This window comes from Phacochoerus africanus, chromosome 5 (genome assembly GCF_016906955.1).
Source record: "Phacochoerus africanus isolate WHEZ1 chromosome 5, ROS_Pafr_v1, whole genome shotgun sequence".
NCBI lineage: Eukaryota > Metazoa > Chordata > Mammalia > Artiodactyla > Suidae > Phacochoerus > Phacochoerus africanus.
In genome coordinates this window covers 62,361,744-62,380,475 of record NC_062548.1, presented here as the reverse complement: position 1 = coordinate 62,380,475, position 18,732 = coordinate 62,361,744, and the positions used below count along the sequence as shown (strand labels likewise).

Here is an 18,732-nt window from a genome sequence, read left to right as displayed (position 1 = left end):
GTGGCTGTGGCTGTGGCTGGCAGCTGCATTCTCTGATTGGACCCCTAGCCCTGGAAATTCCATATGTTGCAGGTGGCAGGTGTGGCCCTAAAAAAAAAAAAAAAAAAGAGCCGGCATTGCCATTGCTGTGGTGAAGTTTTAGTATCTGCTGCAGGAACTTCTTTCTGCATGTTGCAGGTGTGACAAAAAAAAAAGTGTGCGTGTGTGTATTCTTATTCAGAAATGAACACAACACTGTAAGTCAACTATACTTCAATAAAAATAAAAAAATACTTTATTTTTACAATCAAGTTATTTTCTTAAAAGAAACAGAGAGTGAAAGAAGAAATGTACAAGCCATGGGGGGGCAGAAAGTGAAAGCTGAGGAACTTCCTAGTGGGAAATCAAGTGGCCTCCTGGCCCCAAACCCTAAGTTTCCAGCCCCAAGGGAGGTCCTCAGAAACAGAGGCGAAAGGGGGAGCCAGCTCAGGCCCTCTTGGAAGCCTCCTTTCCAATCTGGGTCTGCTGCCTGGGGCTCTCTGTGGGGAAGGACAACTCCAGCCAGGGAAGACCAAGGGGACCCATCCCAGCACCATCCCATGAGAGACTCAGGTCTCAATGTCACCGCCCTACCAGGACAAAGCAAGGCAGTGGCTGGACCGCAAGACTGAAATTCCCAGCCCAAACAGGAGCTGAAAGTGCTGCACTGGTGCCATTTTGTACTCAATCCTGCATATGCCTTTTGAGTTGCAGAGAGGGCCCTGGGGCTCTGAAGCCTTCTCTCTCAGATTCCTGATGACTATGTAACAAGTTGCTCTCAGGCATGAGGTCCACAGAAAGAACTTGCAGTAGTTAAAAGCAGGCAGCTTTGGCAGGTTGGTGACATGTCCATGGTTGAGTGTGTCCTTTCGCTCTCATTTTTCCAGACCTTGCCCATCAATGACCGATGTATTTTTGTAGCAGGACACCAAAAGCGTATTCTCTGCTCACTTACAAAACCTGAAAACAACGGCAAGTTGTGAAACCACTTATTTTCAGGCAAATGCAATTGAATTCCCTGTAATGGAGATAAATGGATGCAGGCGCCATTCTAAGAAAGCAGCCTAGGGCCAAGAGTTGTGTATTAATATATTTTTAAGGCCCCATCTTAGTCATTAAAAATAAAAAAAAAAACCCTCAAAAAACACGGCCCTAAGAGCTCTAGCTTTGAATAGTGTTACTTCCTGCGGCACTTTCTAAGACAAGCAAGTCACCAACGCACACGATGGGGCCAGAGGAAGGTGGCCTGCTGATGGGGGTGATTTTCTAGGGCCGGTTATAAAGGCTGGGGAATGTCTGCCCTGAACTGTGAATTGACCTTGGAACAGTTGGTCTGTGAGACCGGGGACTGTTTCATCCACACCTGGATCATGACAGCAAAACCAGAGGTGGTTTTTAAACTCTTTTTTAGCCACAAACCCTTTTGTTCAATGACATCTTACAGGTACGTGTAACTACAGGCCGTGGATGAGAGCAGAGCCGTTCAGAATGAAGAGGGTGAGCCCACCCACCCCAGCCCCTTCTTCGTCTGAGCTGATCCTCAGAACCTCTGGATTTGCCAAAGCATGAAGTCCTGCAGCCACCCCCTCCAGAACTGGCATCAAATCACTGGGGAACAAGTTAAAAATGAAGGGGTGGGTGGGTGGGAGGCAGAACCACAGGCAGCACCCCCCCGGGTACGGGGGAGTCGTTTTCCATAAAAGGTCACCAGAGGAAAGATTTCAAACAGAACATTCTGGAGGTCTAGATTAGACAAATACACCTAAGTTACTATCTTTTAAGTATGAAGTAATTTCTAAATGCAGCACATAGGAGTTCCTGTGTAGTGGAGCCAGTTAAGGACCCAGCATTGTCACTGCAGTGGCTCCAGTTGCTGATGTGGTGAGGGTTCGATTCCTGGCCTGAGAACTTCCACATGCTGCTGATGCTGCCAAACCAAAAAAAAGGAAAAAAAAAGAACGAATGAAATAATAGGTGATGAAGACTTTGGGGTATCCTACTCTATGCATGCAAGGGCTAATTTTTTTGGGGGGGGGCCATGACCTTGGCATACGGAGGTTCCCAGGCTAGGGTTCAAATTGGAGCTGCAGTTGCTGGCCTGCACCACAGCCACAGCAACTCGGGATCCAAGCTACATCTGCAACCTACACGACAGCTCATGGCAATGCTGGATTCCCCCACCCACTAAGTGAGGCCAGAGATCAAACCCGCCTCTTCAGTGGATACTAGTTGGATTCATTTCTGCTGTGCCACAACAGGAACTCTCAAGAGCTAATTGTTTATTCAATATCTTGTAATCAGGAAGTTCCCGTCATGGCGCAGTGGTTAATGAATCCTACTAGGAACCATGAGGTTGCGGGTTCGGTCCCTGCCCTTGCTCAGTGGGTTAACAATCCGGCATTGCCGTGAGCTGTGGTGTAGGTTGCAGACGCGGCTCGGATCCCGAGTTGCTGTGGCTCTGACGTAGGCCGGTGGCTACAGCTCCGATTTGACCCCTAGCCTGGGAACCTCCATATGCCTTGGGAGTGGCCCTAGAAAAGACAAAAAGACAAACAAACAAACAAACAAAATATCTTGTAATCATTATAGTAGAAAAGAATCTGAAGAAAGCATATACGACAAAAACCAATAAATAAATACATAAAATAAAAACAAGACAACAATATAGCAAAAAATGAATATATATAATAATTAAATCCCTTTGCCATACACCTGATATCAACACACCATTGTAAATCGGCTACAATTTTTTTTAATTTTTGGTCTTTTTTGGACTTTTTAGGTGGCATATTGAGCTTCCCAGGCTAGGGGTTGAATCAGAGCTGTAGCTGCCAGCCTACACCACAGCCATAGCAATGCGGGATCCAAGCCTCGTCTTCGACCTACACCACAGCTCACGGCAACGCTGGATCCTTAACCTACTGAGTGAGGCCAGGGACAGAACCTGCAACCTCATGATTACTAGTCCAGTTCGTTAACCACTGAGCCACGACAGGAACTCCTAAATCAGCTATGATTAAAAAAAAACTTTTTTAAAAGTTCATTGCTATCCTCAGGAGAGCTAAGCTCTAAATCTTACCATACTTGACATACACTTAAGCACTCACCGGCATCTCTACTTAGGTTTTGTCTTTGCCTGAACTACATCTCCCCATCTGTTTGCACAGTGTATGATTTTTGAAGGTGGTGTCTGGCTGGAGCTCCTTGCAGCTGGAGGCTGTGAGCAGCCATAGGGGCTGAGAAAGCCAGGGCCACACCCAGGCCTGAACACTTTTCCCAGGTCCCAGCTACTTACTGTTTCATGAGGCGACGCCAGGCTCTCCTCTGCAGGCCTGGAAGAAGAAAACAAGAGCACCGGTTGGCCTGGGCTGTGAGCCGCTGACACTGAGCCCCAGAGAGCGAGGAGGGCGAAGAGGTGGGCAGCTGACACCTCAGCCCACTGCGTTGTGGGCTCTGCTCCAGACACTGCCTGGGTTTTAATCCCCTTAACGCTCAGGGCAAACCTATGAGTTGGATTTCACTCATTAGCTCTGTTTGCATATGGGGGAACTGAGAGAACGAGCATGTTACTGAGTGACCTGCCCACCGTCCTGCAGCTAGTGAGTTAGCTTCTGTGCGGCCATAAACGTGTCACCCTGCCTTTCACGGGGTGGAGGGTGGGGGGTGGGGGGGTGTCAGGAAGGAGAGGCTGTACAGACAGATAGTCCTAAACCAGAGCACGAATGTTCTGGGGGTGTACAAGAGTTCCTCTGGGACGTAGGCAGGAAATATGAGCATGTCTATTTACATATTTAGCTCAAACTTTTTATCTTTTTTTTTTTTTTTGCTTTTTTAGGACACCTGTGGCATATGGAGGTTCCCAGGCTAGGGGTCTAATTGGAGCTGTAGCCGCTGGCCTGAACCACAGCCACAGCAATGCAGAATCCGAGCCGCGTCTGCGACCTACACCACATCTTACGGCAATGCTGGATCCTTAACCCACTGAGCAAGGCCAGGGATCAAACCTGTGTCTCATGGATGCTAGTCAGATTCATTAACCGCTGAGCCACGACAGGAACTCCTCAGCCTTTTTATCTTTGAAGTATATTTAACAACATAAACAGTATGTTAAATAAACATAGCTAACATAGCTATTAATAATTTATTAAAGTATATTTATAATGCTATATTAAGTATGTACATACATAATAAATAAATACAGCCAATTGTAATTATTTAGTTTTTATAGTATTTGTACTCATTTTTTTTTTTCTTCTTATGGCTGAGCCTCTGGCATATGTAAATTCCTGGAGCAGGGTCAAATCAGTGCTGCAGTTGCTGGCCTACAACACAGCCACAGCAATGCCAGATCCATGCTGCATCTGTGACCTATACTGCAGCTTGCGGCAATGCCGAATCCTTAATCTACTGAGCGAGGCCAGGGATAGAACCCATAACCTCACAGATATGATGTCAGATTCTTAACCCACTGAGCCACAACAGGAATCCCAAAAGATTTTTTTTTTTTAACTAATGAGGTCCTTAATCAAAAATGTTTGCATACCACTAATAGTTCTTGGAGCGGATGAAATGGATCCCTTTTTTGGGTGGCAATTGTATGCAAAAAATGTGTACATGGTGCCTTTCTCTGCAGAGGAGGTCCAAAATTGTCTTCATATGTTCAGACGGGTCTGTGACTTATAAAAGAGGCACGATCTAGTCCATGCCCTTGTGGGCCACCCTGAACCATTTTACAGAAGCCCAGAGAGGGTAAGTGGCTTGCTCAAGGTACACAGGAGAGGAGAAGAGTCAGGGGTAGACGCCAGGGCTCTGGGCTCCTGGCCAACTCTGCTGGCCTCCCCTGTAGCCCGGAGAACGAGGTGACCCCACCTCCAAAGTGGCTGAGAGCAGCAGCCACCTCTGTTTCCCTACAGCCTCACAGGGAGGATTTCTAGCCTCTGGGAACATAGCCCAAACCTCACCCTGTGCACCCTCATCTCTGTGCACTGCTTCCACCCCAACTGCTCAGGGCCTTCCTGCTTACTGAACACAGGCCCCAGCTGGGCACTTGGCAGGACTTTACAAAAGCCACCCTGTAAGGCAGGTAATACTGTTTCCCTGGGTGGGGCAGCTGAGGCTCAGGGGGCCAGGGCATGTGCCCAAGGTCATGGGATCAGGAATCAGCAATGTCAAATTCAATCCAGGTTTGTCTGACTCCAGAGACGGGGTGGTCTCTCATCCCTGCAGCTTGGCCTGGAACCTCCATGGGTTTAGGGGGCGGGGCAAAGTTCCATCAGGCTGCCATCTGCCCTTCTCCCCCGGAGGAGGAAGGACCCTCGGAGACACCTCCAACAGCAGAAGGAGTGCATGATGGCCCAGGGGGGCACGACTTACAGTATACATGGACAGCCGCACCCAAGGACACCAGCAGAACCAGGAGGCCGGCCACCAGCAGGCCAATGATGAGGGGGGCACAGGCAGGGCCTGGAAAAGAGGCACATGTGGAACAATTGAGACTGCAGATAAATACAAAGAGGGAAAATCAACAGGGAGCTCCATCGCCCACAGAATACCACTGTTTGCCTATTTCCTTTTCATCTTGTCCCTAGGCATTTTAAGCATTGAGATCATTTCATATAGAAAATTTCATGCCCCACATCCATATTAAAAAAATCAGTAGAAGTGCCCTGGCGGCTCAGGAAGTTAAGGCTCTGGCATTGTCTTTCTATGGCTTTGGTTACTGCTGTGGCTTGGGTTCGAGCCCTGGCCTGAGAACTTTCACATGCCACAGGTGAGGTCCCCCCACCGTCCAAAATTAATAAACTCAGGAGCTAATTTTTTCTTTGTATGCCACAGGGGAGGCCCCCCACCCCAAATTAATAAACTCAGGAGCTAATTTTTTCTTTCCTTTTTAGGGCCACACCTGCGGCATATGGAAGTTCCCAGGCTAGGGGTCTAATTGGAGCTACAGCTGCCGGCCTACACCACAGCCACAGCAACACAGGATCCGAATGAGCTGTGTCTGTGACCCCAGAGCTCACGCAAAGCCGATCCTTAACCTAGGCAGTGAGGCCAGGGATTGAACCTGTGTCTTCATGGATACTAGTTGAGTTCGTAACCTGCTAAGCCACAACAGGAACTCCTTCAATCTATTTTCATATATTGGCCATATGTGATTTTTTTCTTCTCTAAGTTGCCAATGTGTTCTTTGCCCATTTGGTATGCTATTTAAATAGCAGAAATTCTATTTCCAGGGCCCTAAATCCTTCTCTAACACCATTTATGCCTCTATGGTTGGTCCCTGTGAATAGTTGAGGGGGCAGAACCAGGACCCATGGGTGAAAAAGGCAAGGCTACAGATGTGGGCTCAAAGTTAAAAAAATTAGAAACAGTTCTGAATGTCACGGAAGTGGGAGAATGTTTACTGAAGACCTATCATGTGCCAAGTGCCGTCCTAAGTGCAAACTTCACCTTGGGAGGCAGGGAGGTATCACTATCAATTTTATCTCTCATTTTATAGTTCAGAAAAGCTGAGATTCAAAGTTCAATTACATGCCCAAGGTCACCTGGATACTAAAAGGCAGGGTGAGGGTTTGGATCCAAGTCCTCTGAGTTCTATGGCCCCTGCTGGTCCCCCTGGGAGAGGGCAGGAGAGGTAATGGAGGGGATGGTGTGGGCCACCACGTGGGAGGGAGCTGGCCACAGCCCAGGCTGGATGTCGCCCATGGGGAGAAGTTGGGTGAGAGGCCCTCGGAAACCCCTCCCACTTCTGAGATGTGCGGGTTTCTTTCCGCCTCTCATCTTCTCCATGGTGTTCCGACCTGGAGAATCATGATGCAAAGTGAAAGAAGCCAGGCCTGAGAGACCACATGCTATATGATTCCATGTGTACGAAATGTCCAGAAGAGGCAAATCTATAGCAACAGAAAGTAGATTAGCAGTTGCCTGGGGCTGGTCTAGGAAAAGAGATTAGCCGTAAACGGACACAGGGGATCTGACAGGCGGACAGAAATGTTCTAAAACTAGATCGTGGTGATGGCTGCATAACTCGGTAAATTTACTAATTTAATAATAAATTACTACTATTTAATTTACTAATTTAATAATAAATTAGTAAATTAAATAATAAAAACTAATATCATATAATAGTAATGAATAAATAATTAAATTAATAATAAATAACTAATTAAATTAACAGTAAGTAAATAATTGAATTAATTAAATTATAGTAAACAATTAATTAATATTTAATAGCCAAAAACTTAAACAGTAAATAAAATAATTAGATAATTAAATAATTTTGAATAATTTTAAATAATTAAAATAACAGTAAATATTTTAATTAATAATTAATAGTAAATTATTAATTAAAAATTAAATTAATAGTAAATACTTAAAATAATAAATAATAGTAAATAATTTACCAAGTTATGCAACCAGCGCCAAGGCACACCCAGTTTTGCATCCTCATCTTAGCACCTCAATTGTATTTGCCTTTCGTGTCCTTTTTTGGTTCTACCCTGCCTGAAATCCTTTAGGCAAAGTTGTGGGGCATAAATACTTGATAAAAAGAGATCATTCTGTCTCTGCCTTTATGTTCCTTAAGACTTTGCCCTCCTATACATGGCTTCGATTTGCCTTTTTTTTTCTTCAATGTCCTGTACACGGCTTCTGATTTGCCTTTTTTTTTTTTTTTAATGACTGCATTTGTTGCATATGGAAGTGCCATATGCCAGGGGTTGGATCCAAGCCTCAGCTGTGACCTATGCCGCAGATGTGGCAACGAAGGATCCTTTAATCCACTTGCTAGACTGGGGATCGAAACCGCACCTTCGCAGGGACCCAAGCTGCTGAAGTTGGATTCTTAACCCATTGTGCCTCAGCAGGAGGTCCCTGGTTTGCTTTTTACTGTGATCTCATATGGCAGTTTCCCTCTCCCATGCTCTGGATCCTGTCAGATGCCTCTCTCCAGATCTTTCTGATACTTTATATATTTAAGACAAAGCAGCGCCAGCAGCACAAAGCAACCCTGGTGTGGCTGCTTGTGGTTCGTTCTATTGGGTAAGAGCAGATGGCACTTACTGTTTGTCACCAGTAACTCTGAGGGGACAGAGGTCCGTGTTTTTCCAGAAACACATTTGGCTGATGGGTTCCAGGAAAGAGTGCGTGTGTATGACTCAGCTATAGTGTCTGGCGTCTGCAGCACAGCGCAGTGAGCTGGTCCACCCATTAGTAAAAGTATATTAAGCACACACTGTGTACTGGTAGGTCCTCCTTCCTATTAGGCATCAAAACTGGGAAAGGCTAAGGTGCTAGTTCTTTAGGTTTGATTTTTTTGTCTGTTAACAGCTTTATTGCAATATAATTTATATCTTGTAAAGTTCACCTGTTCAAAGTGTAGATTTTAAAGCCTTTTGGTATATTCACAGAGTTGTACAAACCATCCCCATAATCTGCTTTTAGAACATTTTCATCTCCACCCAAAGAAATCCTGCACCCATCAGCTGTCACTCCCCATTCCTTCCCCAAACCCCCAGGCTTAGGCGAGCACTAGTGGACTTTCCGTCTTTATGGATTGTCATATTCTGGATATTTCTTATCAACAGAATCATAGAATAGATGGTCTTTTGTGACTAGCTTCTTCCATGGCATATTTTCAAGGTTCATTCATGTGGGAGCCTGTATCAGTACTTCATTCTTTTTTGGCCGCTCTGTGGCATATGAAGTTCCCAGGCCAGGAATCAGATCCTAAACTGCAGATGTGGTGATGCCGGATCCTTAACCCACTGTGTTGGGCCAAGGATCGAACCCGCATCCCAGAGCTCTCAAGATGCCCCCAATCCCACTGCGCCACAGTGGGAACTCCAGTACTTCATTCTTGCTCACAGCTAAATAATATTGCATTGTATGGAGAGTCCAGATTTTGTTAATCCAGTCATCAGATGGTGGACATTTGAGTTGTCTTTACTTTTTGGCGATTATGAATAGTGCCACTATGAACATTTGAGTCCAAGTTTGGGGTGGGTGTACCCTTCATGAAGTTTCGTCCTGTGATGACGTGAGAGCGTGTCTCCCACTCGGCTGTGAGATGCTGGAGAACAGCGCTGCTGTCACACTCAGCTCCCCTTCAGACCCCAGCTCAGGGCTACAGAAGGAGGCTACAGCCCACACTTGGGAAGAGCTTGCGAAAGAAAGGAAGGAAGGAGAGAAGGAGGGAGGGAGAAAAGGAGAAAGGGACAGAGGATGGAGGGAGGGGGGGAGGGAGGAGGGAGGGAAGAAAGGAAGGGTTCCACTGTGCTTCTGAGAATGCAGGGGGATGGGAGAACTCACCCTTTGGGGGCACCAGGTTTGGTAATCGGCATATTTTCTTCTTGGGTCTGGTCTTCTTGGTGGGCTGGACAGTGGTGGGAAAGACATCAACTATAAAAGCAAGCAAGACACATATCTTAGCCAGGTAAACAGCAGGTGGACTTAGAGACAAAACTTAAAACAGCACATCTTATATTCAGATTCTAAAGTCCTTATCCATGTCCCATAGCCTCTACGGGGCTTGACGGTCACAGATCAATAGAATTTTTTCTTTATTTCTTTTTTGGCCACACCTGCGCTATGTGGAAGTTCCTGGGCTAGGGATCAAATCTGTGCCACAGCAGCAACTCAATCCACTTCAGTGACAACATCAGATCCTGAACCTGCCGAGCTCAAGGGAACTCCAGACCAATAGAATTTTTGATCTACTTCCCCACTTCTCTGAGGGCCTAGGGATGGGGTCCACTTGGTGTCCACACAAATGTGGACAGCGCCCCAGCACCCTTGATTAACCATGTGTGACTTGGGGAAAGTCCTGTCACTCTGTGTGCCTCAATTTCCCCATCTGCTGAAACCAAGATGGCCCCATCTCCTCCTTGGAGGGTTGTGAGAATTAAAGGGGACAGTGTGCCCAGTAAGGTGAGCAGTAGAGGTGGCTCCCGGCTGAAGACCTTTATCTAAAACCTGAGCCCCCAAGTCCTTGGCACAACCAGCCCCTCAGCCCAGCTGCCAATCCCTAAGCAAGTGGAGGAAAGTCACAGAAAGGAAGTGGGTGCCTTTTTCTGCACGGACAAAACCACGCAGGGTGTTGTATGTTGCAATGCCAGATTCTTAGCCCACTGAGCCAGGCCAGGTATCGAGCCTGCATCCTCACAGATACTAGTTGGGTTCGTTAACCGCTGAGCCATGACAGGAAATCCTGAAGAGATTTTCTGCACAATGGTAGGAAAAGGAATTGGGTGACATCATGAACTCGAACTCTAGGGTCAAGGGCACAGGGAGGGGCGGCCAATGTTTGGTCGTTTGGGTCTGGCATCTCCTATATAAAAAGCAGACACTTTGAGGCGTTCCCATCGTGGCTCAGTGGAAACAAATCTGACTAGTATTCCTGAGGACACAGGTTCGATCCCTGGCCTCGATCAGTGGGTTAAGGATCTGGTGTTGCCGTGAGCTGTGGTGTAGGATGCAGATATAGCTCGGATCTGGCGTTGAGGTGGCTGTGGTGTACACCAGCAGCTATGGCTATAGCTCCGATTAGACCCCTAGCCTGGGAACCTCCATATAAAAAGACCAAAAAAAAAAAAAGAAAAAGCAGACACTTTGGAACCTCACTGCCTAAGTGAAGGGAAGCAGAGAAAACATGCCCATTCTGCCTGCTCCGTGGTTTCTAGAAGAGCCAATGAACCAGAATTAACCCTTACGAGGCCCCCACGGACTAGCAGCAGTGGTAGCAGTGCCAAGCACATCAGCTTAAGCTTATTGAACCTAACAACTTTGGGGACGAGCACTATTTTCCCCCACTTTATTCCTGAGGAAGCCTAGGCTCAGAGAACTGAAATAAACCACTTGCCCAAGTCTGGAGAGCCCAGGAACAGCAGGGTCAGCATCTGAGCCAAAAGATGCCCTGTACCTGGATGGAGCTCCCTTGTGGTGCAGTGGGTTAAGGACCTGGCATTGTTACTTCAGTGGCTCAGATCATTGCTGTGGCTCGGGCTTGATCCCTGGCCTGGAAATTTCTACATGTCGTGGGCATGGCCAAAATAAAAAAAAAAGAAAAGAAAAAAAGATGCCTATCCTAGGCTCTCACCCTGCCACACTGCCTCGGGGGCAAATGTTGGTTTTTTTTTGGCCTCACCCAGGGCTTGCGGAACTTCCTGGGCAGTTAAGCACATCAGGTCATCAGAATGCTAAGGGAGGAGTTCCTGCTGTGGTACAGCGGAAACGAATCCGACCAGGAACCATGAAGTTGCAGTTTTGATCCCTAGCCTCTTTCAGTGTTGGTTAAGGATCTGGTGTTGCCGTGAGCTGTGGTGTAGGTCATAGATGCAGCTCGATTCCTGCGGCTGTGGTATAGGCCAGCATCTGGGAACTCCATATGCCACAGGTTTGGCTCTTAAAAAACAAACAAACAAACAAAAAGGCAAAAAAAAAAAAAGAACACTAAGAGAGACTGTTGTGAAAGGAAAAGTGGCCTCAGTATCATGCTCTGAATGCCTGTGAGGAGCCAGCTCTTTGCTGTAGTGCCACGGCCTCTTTACCCACTTCAGTCCTAGAAAGTGTTCATTCCCCTACATTTTTTTTTTAGGGTCACACCTGAGGCATATGGAAGTTCCCAGGCTAGGGGTCGAATTGGAGCTACAGCTGCCGGCCTACACCACAGCCACAGCAATGCTAGATCTAAGTTGCGTCTGCGACCTATACCAGAACTCAAAGCAACACCAGATCCTTAACCCACTGGTTGAGGTCAGGGATCGACCCCACATCCTCATGGATACTAATCAGGTTCATTATTGCTGAGCCACGACAGGAAAACCCACTCCTCTACTTCATACACAAGGAGGCACAGAAGCTCCCAGCAGGCAGTGGTGCTCTTCGAGGTGACCAGTTCTCCAGGACCTCTCACCTTGGCTGGGCACAGAGGCTCAGAGCTGATGGGGGTTGTTCCATTTTGTGGGGGGGGGCTCCCCCGTGACATATGCAGTTCCTGGGCCAAGGATCAGATCTGAACCACAGTCCTGATCTAAGCCGAAGCTGTGGCAGGGCTGGATCCTTAATCCACTGTGCCAGGCTGGGACTCAAACTTGCATCCCAGCTGCTCCTAAGACGCCACCAATCCCATTGCACTAAGTAGGAACGCTGAGACTCATTCCATTTTAATGTCTTCATGTCCAGACTCAGAACCCCTGGATTCTTCTGAGTCTGGGGTTCTACCTCCCCCCCCCAGTTCAAAACTCCACCTTTTTCTACTCTTTAAAATGGGTAGGGGACTTCCCGTTGAGGCTCAGTGAGTTAAGAACCCAACTAGTATCCATGAGCATGTAGGTTTGATTTCTGGTCTTGCTCAGAGGGTTCAGGATCCGATGTTGCTGTGAGCTGTGGTGTAGGTCACAGAAGTGGCTCAAATCCCACATTGCTGTAGTTGTGGTGTAGGCCTGCCGCTGCAGCTCCAATTTGTCCCCTAGCCCGGGGAACGTCCATAGGCTGCAAATGTGGCCCTAAAAAAAGGTAAAATGGGGAGTTCCCATCATGGCGCAGTGATTAACAAATCCGACTAGGAACCAAGAGGTTGCGGGTTCGATCCCTGGCCTTGCTCAGTGGATTAAGGATCCGGCGTTGCCGTGAGCTGTGGTGTAGGTCGCAGACGCGGCTCGGATCCTGCGTTGCTATGGCTCTGTTGTAGGCTGGCGGCTACAGCTCCAATTAGACCCCTAGCCTGGGAACCTCCATATGACACAAGAGTGGCCTAAGAAATGGCAAAGAGACAACAACAACAACAACAACAAAAAGGTAAAATGGGTAGGACTTTTGAGTCCATGGTATTTTGAGGGGCCTGAAAAAAGCCAATCTTCTCCCACATACTTTCTCTACCATCCAGGCTTCCTCGTTTCAATTGTACTGATCTTCCAAGCAGGAGCATGGGTTCTGGATACCCTGCCCCGGGGAGATGGTATGGCTGCGAGCACGTGGCTTTGGGGAAGGACTGCCGTTCCTGGGATGCTGGGCAGCAGAAGGGTTTGGAAGATCAAAGCTGGGAATGAGTGGGTGATGGTGGAGGTGGGCAGAGGCTTCTGAAAACCAGTTTTGCTTATTTCACCATCCACCTTTCTTAGACCCTGAAATCTCATGAGTGGGAAGTGTGGGGCTTACAGAGACAAAAACAATAAACCAAACCCTAACCTCAAACTCAAAAAGGCCCCAGTTTTCAATACAAGAATCAGTTAACACTCCCCCAACCTTCAGGGATGCCTTGGTTTCTTGTCCAGAGATCTCTCCCAACCATCCCCCCCTCCGCCTCCTGATTTCTAAGACCTGAGGCTGGGGAGATGGGTCTGGGTCATCACTCTGGCTTGTGCCTTCTTAATTTTGCCACTGTCCCTGCATGTCACATGCTGAGTAGTCTAATTCCTGGAGGGTCCCCTTGTCACTCTCAATGCCCCCAGCTTGAGAGTATCCCAAGGGAGCAGGAAGCACCTGGTCCTGGGCTAACCTGGGACATGGGGCTTTGAGAATTCCTTCACACCCTTGATAGCTTCATCCTCACTGTCCAATACGGCAGCCACCTGCCACGTGTGCTGTAGAGCACGTGAAATGTGGCCAGCCTGACCTGAGCTGTGCTGTACGGGTAAAGTATACATGGAGCCCTTAATACGAAAAATGAATGTAAGATATTTCAGTAACGATTTTTACATGATTTCATGCCGAAATCGTAACATTGCTGAGAAGCTGGTTTAAATGAAATATGCAATTTCAATGCAATTTAAATTAATTTCACTTGTTTCTTTAGACTTATTTAAACGTGGCTATTGGAAAATTCCGAGGGTTTTTCTTTTCTTGTTGTTATTGTTGTTGTCTTTTTTGGCTGCTCTGCAGCATGTGGAGTTCCCGGACCAGGGATCAGATCAGAGCTGTAGTTTCAACCTAAGCCTCGGCTGTGGCAATGCCAGATTCTTAACCCACAGTGCCTGGCCAGGGATGGAACCTCTGTCCCAGAGATCCCAAGATGCCATTGATCCCATTGAGGGACAGGAAAATGCTAAATTACATCTTTGGCTCAAAATACATTTCTACTGGACATGCTAATTTAACTCCTGAGGAACCGAAGCTTCTAAGGGCCAGAGGGAGTCATGCAGCCCCGCAACACAAATGGGAAGACTGAGGCCCAGGGAGGGGAGTGACAGTAAATTGATAGCTGAATTTGCAGCTGGGTCTGGGGTCCAGCCTTCTCACTCACTACATGTCTTGGTGTGGGCTCAAGCCATGGGCGTCCATGCACAATAAGAGGACAGCTGCCCTCCACTGCCCTAGAAGTGCTTTATATCCAGACAGCAAGGACGTTCTTTCCCTGTGTGCACACTCAAAGGGGATTCCCTTTCTTTCTTTCTTTCTTTCTTTCTTTCTTTCTTTCTTTCTTTCTTTCTTTCTTTCTTTCTTTCTTTCTTTCCTTCTTTCTTTCCTTCTTTCTTTCTTTCTCCTTTTGCAGCAAGTCTCTTGTCTTTTTATAGAAGTTCCCAGGGTAGGGGTCAAATAGGAGCTGCAGCTGCCAGACTACAACACAGCCACATCACCGGATCCAAGTCGCATCTGGGACCTATGCTGAAGTCTGTGGCAATGCTGGATCCTTAATCCACTGAGCAAGGCCAGGGATTGAACCTGAATCCTCACGGATACTATGTCAGGTTCTTAACCCACCGAGCCACAATGGTAACTCCTCAGAGGGGATTTCTGAGAAGACTATCAAGTCTGGGAACGTGGCCCAACCCAGCCACAGCCTTGGGGGGCGGGGGGGGGGGCTAGTATGGATGAAAGACAGCACCCCCCTTTCCCCAGAAGAAGCAGTGAAGCATCTAAGAACCTCATCTACAATGAGAATCAAACGGCACCTGCCTCCCAGGACGGCTGACAGCATTGAGTGGAATAACTACATACAACTCTTGCACCTGCTTGGCCCGGGGTTCCTTTTTTTCTATTTTTGGTAATGATGTTGCTCCTGGCAATCGTCCCCCTTCTGCAGAGTGGGGCTCACTGAGAATGGGAGCCCATCCCAGGGCCTGACACACACCCAGCACCCAGTAGGTGCTCTATGCTATCGACGGCACTGAGCCAGATTCTTACCCACACTCAGCCGAGTTCCCTTCCCAAAGGTCAGCTCGGGGTTGCCAACAGCCATGCAGAAGTAGTTGCCACTGTCCGCAGGCTTCACGTGTCGGAGTTGGAGAAGGTAGCGGGAAGAATCTTGAAGCACAGTTAGCTGCTTCTCCGTCTCCTTGCCATACACAGGATTTCCGTTAGGAATCCAGAGGGCCAGGAACTCGTAGTGGCTGTTGGCACTCAGGGCCTGACGCAGCCTCAGCCAGTAGATGCGAGTGTTGGTGGGGAAAGTTCTGGCTTCACAGGACAGCTTCACTGTCTGGTTGGTTTGAGCCATCATGGACGGAGGAGTCTGCATGAGTGCTGAGCCGCCATGGAGAGCTACGAGAAGCAGAAGGAGCAGAGACCATCAGCACGCTTTCCTGGCCACGGCTGTGGGCGCCGCAGAGTTGCCCTGAGTCAGGTATGAGAAGAGAAGCTATGGAAGTGCCCGCCTGGTTGCAGGGCCCAGGGGCTGGGTGAGAAGCAGCTGGCGGGCCCCAGACTCAGAGCTCAGGCACCCCATCCCCCAGAAGATTATCTGCCAAGCAGGTGTTCAGGATGCCAGCCTGACAAAGGGGACAGGGGAGAGAAGGCCATTTGTGGATGGCATACTTATATGCCCAGCTCTTTGCACAAACTACCTCGATCAAGCCCCAGACTTAATTTAGGATTTTTATTCCCAATACCTCAGGAGGAACTGAGGCATGAAATGACTTGTCCCACTTGAGGAGTTCCCATCATGGCTCAGTGGTTAACAAACCCGACAAGTATCCATGAGGATGTGGGTTTGATCCCTGGCCTTGCTCAGTGGGTTAAGGATCTGGCATTGCCGTTAAGCCGTGGTATAGGTTGAAGATGCAGCTTGGATCCCGAGTTGCTGTGGATGTGGTGTAGGCCGGCAGCTATAGCTCCAATTAGACCCCTAGCCTGAGAATCTCCATATGCTGTGGGTGGAGCCCTAAAAGGATAAAAGACAGAAAAGAAAAAGGAAAAAAAAAAAAGTCTAACGTGCAGTTAGTTGTGACCTGAGAGTCAAACTTAAGGATTCATTCTGAGGTCAAAGCTGGTCCTTTTAACCTTGCCCTGCTGCCGCTCTATGTACAGACCTTCAAAAGACTACAAGCAGCTGAAGAAGACCCAGAGCAAGCTGGGAGAGCACTCAGAATCACCAGCAGAGCATGTGGCTGGTCTGGCCAACCTACAGGACATCCAGACACCATTTCTGGACAGTGACAACAATCAGCAAGAGGAATTCACTATCCCCTGGTAGGCACAGTTATAATCCATTCCTCTCCAGCCCAGGAGTCGATTGGTGTCTGGATCCCCATTCCTGAGTGGAAGGACAGACACCCCAAAAGCAGAGGTAGCAGTTCATTTGTCTCAGAAGGGAAGCTCCTGCAGGCAGGGCGTGGACCCGGCCTTGAACTCAGCCTGTGCCCTGCACCAGTTGTGGGACCTCTGGCAGGTCAGGGAGACTGTCTCCTCCATGTAAAAGGAGGGTGGCTTGGTGTCACTGTCCTGCCTGCTCCGGAGGCCTAGAAGTTCCAAAAAAAAAGTAAGTGGATAAGTCATCGTCTATGCGTCTCACATCTCCAGGTTGTTACTGGCAGCAAATGCAATTTTAAGAGAGGGTTAGAATAGGTCTTTCATGGTCAAGTACAACAAACCAAATCTGACCTTGTAAGCCTTTCATTTTAGCTGTGGGGCAGAGGAGACCTCACAGAACAGGGTGGAGGCCTGGGAGCATCTGGAGGCCCAGAGAAGACACGGATTTCCTGGGCGGGCAGAGAGGGGCTGGTGTGTGTGTGTGTGTGTATGTGTCTGTGTCTGTGTACCCAAGGCTTGCCGAGGCCCATATTCACAAGCCTGCCTGTTCTTTTGGCTCAGGCTCCCAGGCTCCACAGTACTAAAGAAATAAACTTAAACTTTTAGCCTCCCCTCATAGATCGCTCTGAGCTTCTGCTCCCACTGAAAATGAAACAGTACCCAGGGCCCAAGTGGCTGCTGGGCCTTCTCAGAAAACCCCCCAAATACAGTGCTGCCTTTTCAGCAGCATAGAGGTTCTTCACTCTTTGGAGTCGCTGACCTCTTGGGGGAGATAAGAATGGATAACACCAATATTTGCTGAGCTGTGCCGAGCACGGTGTGTACATTGTCTCATTTAATGCTCAGCAAGTCCTTTGGGAGGAAATAGACCCAGTGGACACATGAGGGAATAGAAGCTCGTGAAGGTTAAGGACCTGCTCAAGGTCACACAGCCTGTGTGGTGGATTCAGATTCAACCCTTGGTCTGGGACCTTAGAATCTGAGCTTCAAGCCAGTCCTTGAATTGAGGGTTCCTGTGATCCTCTCCAGGATCTTGCCATGGGCTCCTGGGCACAGAGTGGGGCTGCAAACATGCAGACTCCCCAAGTCCTTCCCAGAAAGCCCAGCAGGGACTCCTCCAGAGCCAGAGGGGGCCGAGGGGCCTGGGGCTCCGTGTAGAATTCTCACCTACGTCTTGACTTGAAGACTTCCTGGCTGAGACACACCCCGGTCTCTCTATTGCCCACTGGCTTTTTGGCCCTGGAGACCAAAGCCCTGGCTGTGGCCGAGCCCCATCGGTGCTATGGACACAGAGCTGGCCCTTGCCATAGGCATGGTCTCATTTAATTCCATTCTCAGAGGGACCTGCTGTTTCTAAAGTGTCTGGCAATGAGGCTGGAAGTTTTGAATGGCCTGGATTAGCTTCTGCTTGAGATGCTGTTGTGGTCACTAGGTCAGAGCCTGGGCAGGCAGGCCTCTGGAAGGAGGACCAGCTTTGGGCTTTTTGGACAAGAGAGGAAATCAACCACAGGTTAGTAGTGGGCAGTTTGGGGTGTGTATGTGTGTGTTGCGGGGGGTGGTTCTTCTAAAAGGCAGTTGGACTGGGTTTGGTTAGAGGGACAGACTCCCCTCTGCTTTCCACCCCCAACCAAGGCTGCATGTTCTGGGGGCCACACAGTCCATGACATCCACCCCCAGGAAATATTAGGGAACCAGGGGACCCTGGGAATGTACCCAGATGTCAAGCACCAAAGCGAGAACTGGGCCCTGGCCCCTTCCTGGGGGTACAGCCCTGCTGGGCCCCGGACAAGGGCATTTTCCTCCCTTTCTTTTCTTCCTTCCCAGCTCCTTCAACCCTCTCTCCGGACTCCCGTTCTCCCTCCTCTCTTCCTGTCTTCTCTTCTCTTAGGTTCAGCCTTTTGGGCTAAAGTAGCTTTTAACCTGAGGCTCCAGGGACTCCTGGGGTAATGAGCTCCGGGGAGGTTCCCACCCCTCCTCCAGGGACCGTGGCTGCCGCTGCTTCCCCTCCGCACCCCGCGCAGCCACGGGCTCCGGGCTCCGCATCGCAGGAGGACAGCCTTCCCCAAATGCCTTGGCTCAGGCCAGCGGCAGATCACCCGCTTCTCCGCCCGCGCTCCCCGTGGTCTCCTCCCCTTCTTACCTGACAGCTGCGCGGCAATGAGGAGCCAGAGCCTCGGCTGCATCTTGGCGCGCCCGGGGACACCTGGTCCCGCTGGTCTCTGGTCTCGGCTGAGACGGTGCGGGCTGGAA

At 48.8% G+C, this 18,732-nt stretch overlaps 1 protein-coding gene across 1 annotated transcript; it reads right to left on the bottom strand.

Moving 5' to 3' along the window:
- Positions 1-241: 241 nt before the first annotated feature.
- Positions 242-18,732, bottom strand: CD8B (CD8 subunit beta). The gene is made up of 6 exons (XM_047781579.1): positions 18,623-18,732; positions 15,139-15,495; positions 9,328-9,417; positions 5,392-5,481; positions 3,314-3,350; positions 242-978 (listed from the first exon to the last, which is right to left on the bottom strand). The coding sequence occupies exons 1-6, from the start codon at positions 18,663-18,665 to the stop codon at positions 966-968; spliced, it is 630 nt and encodes a 209-aa protein (XP_047637535.1). The 5' UTR covers positions 18,666-18,732; the 3' UTR covers positions 242-965.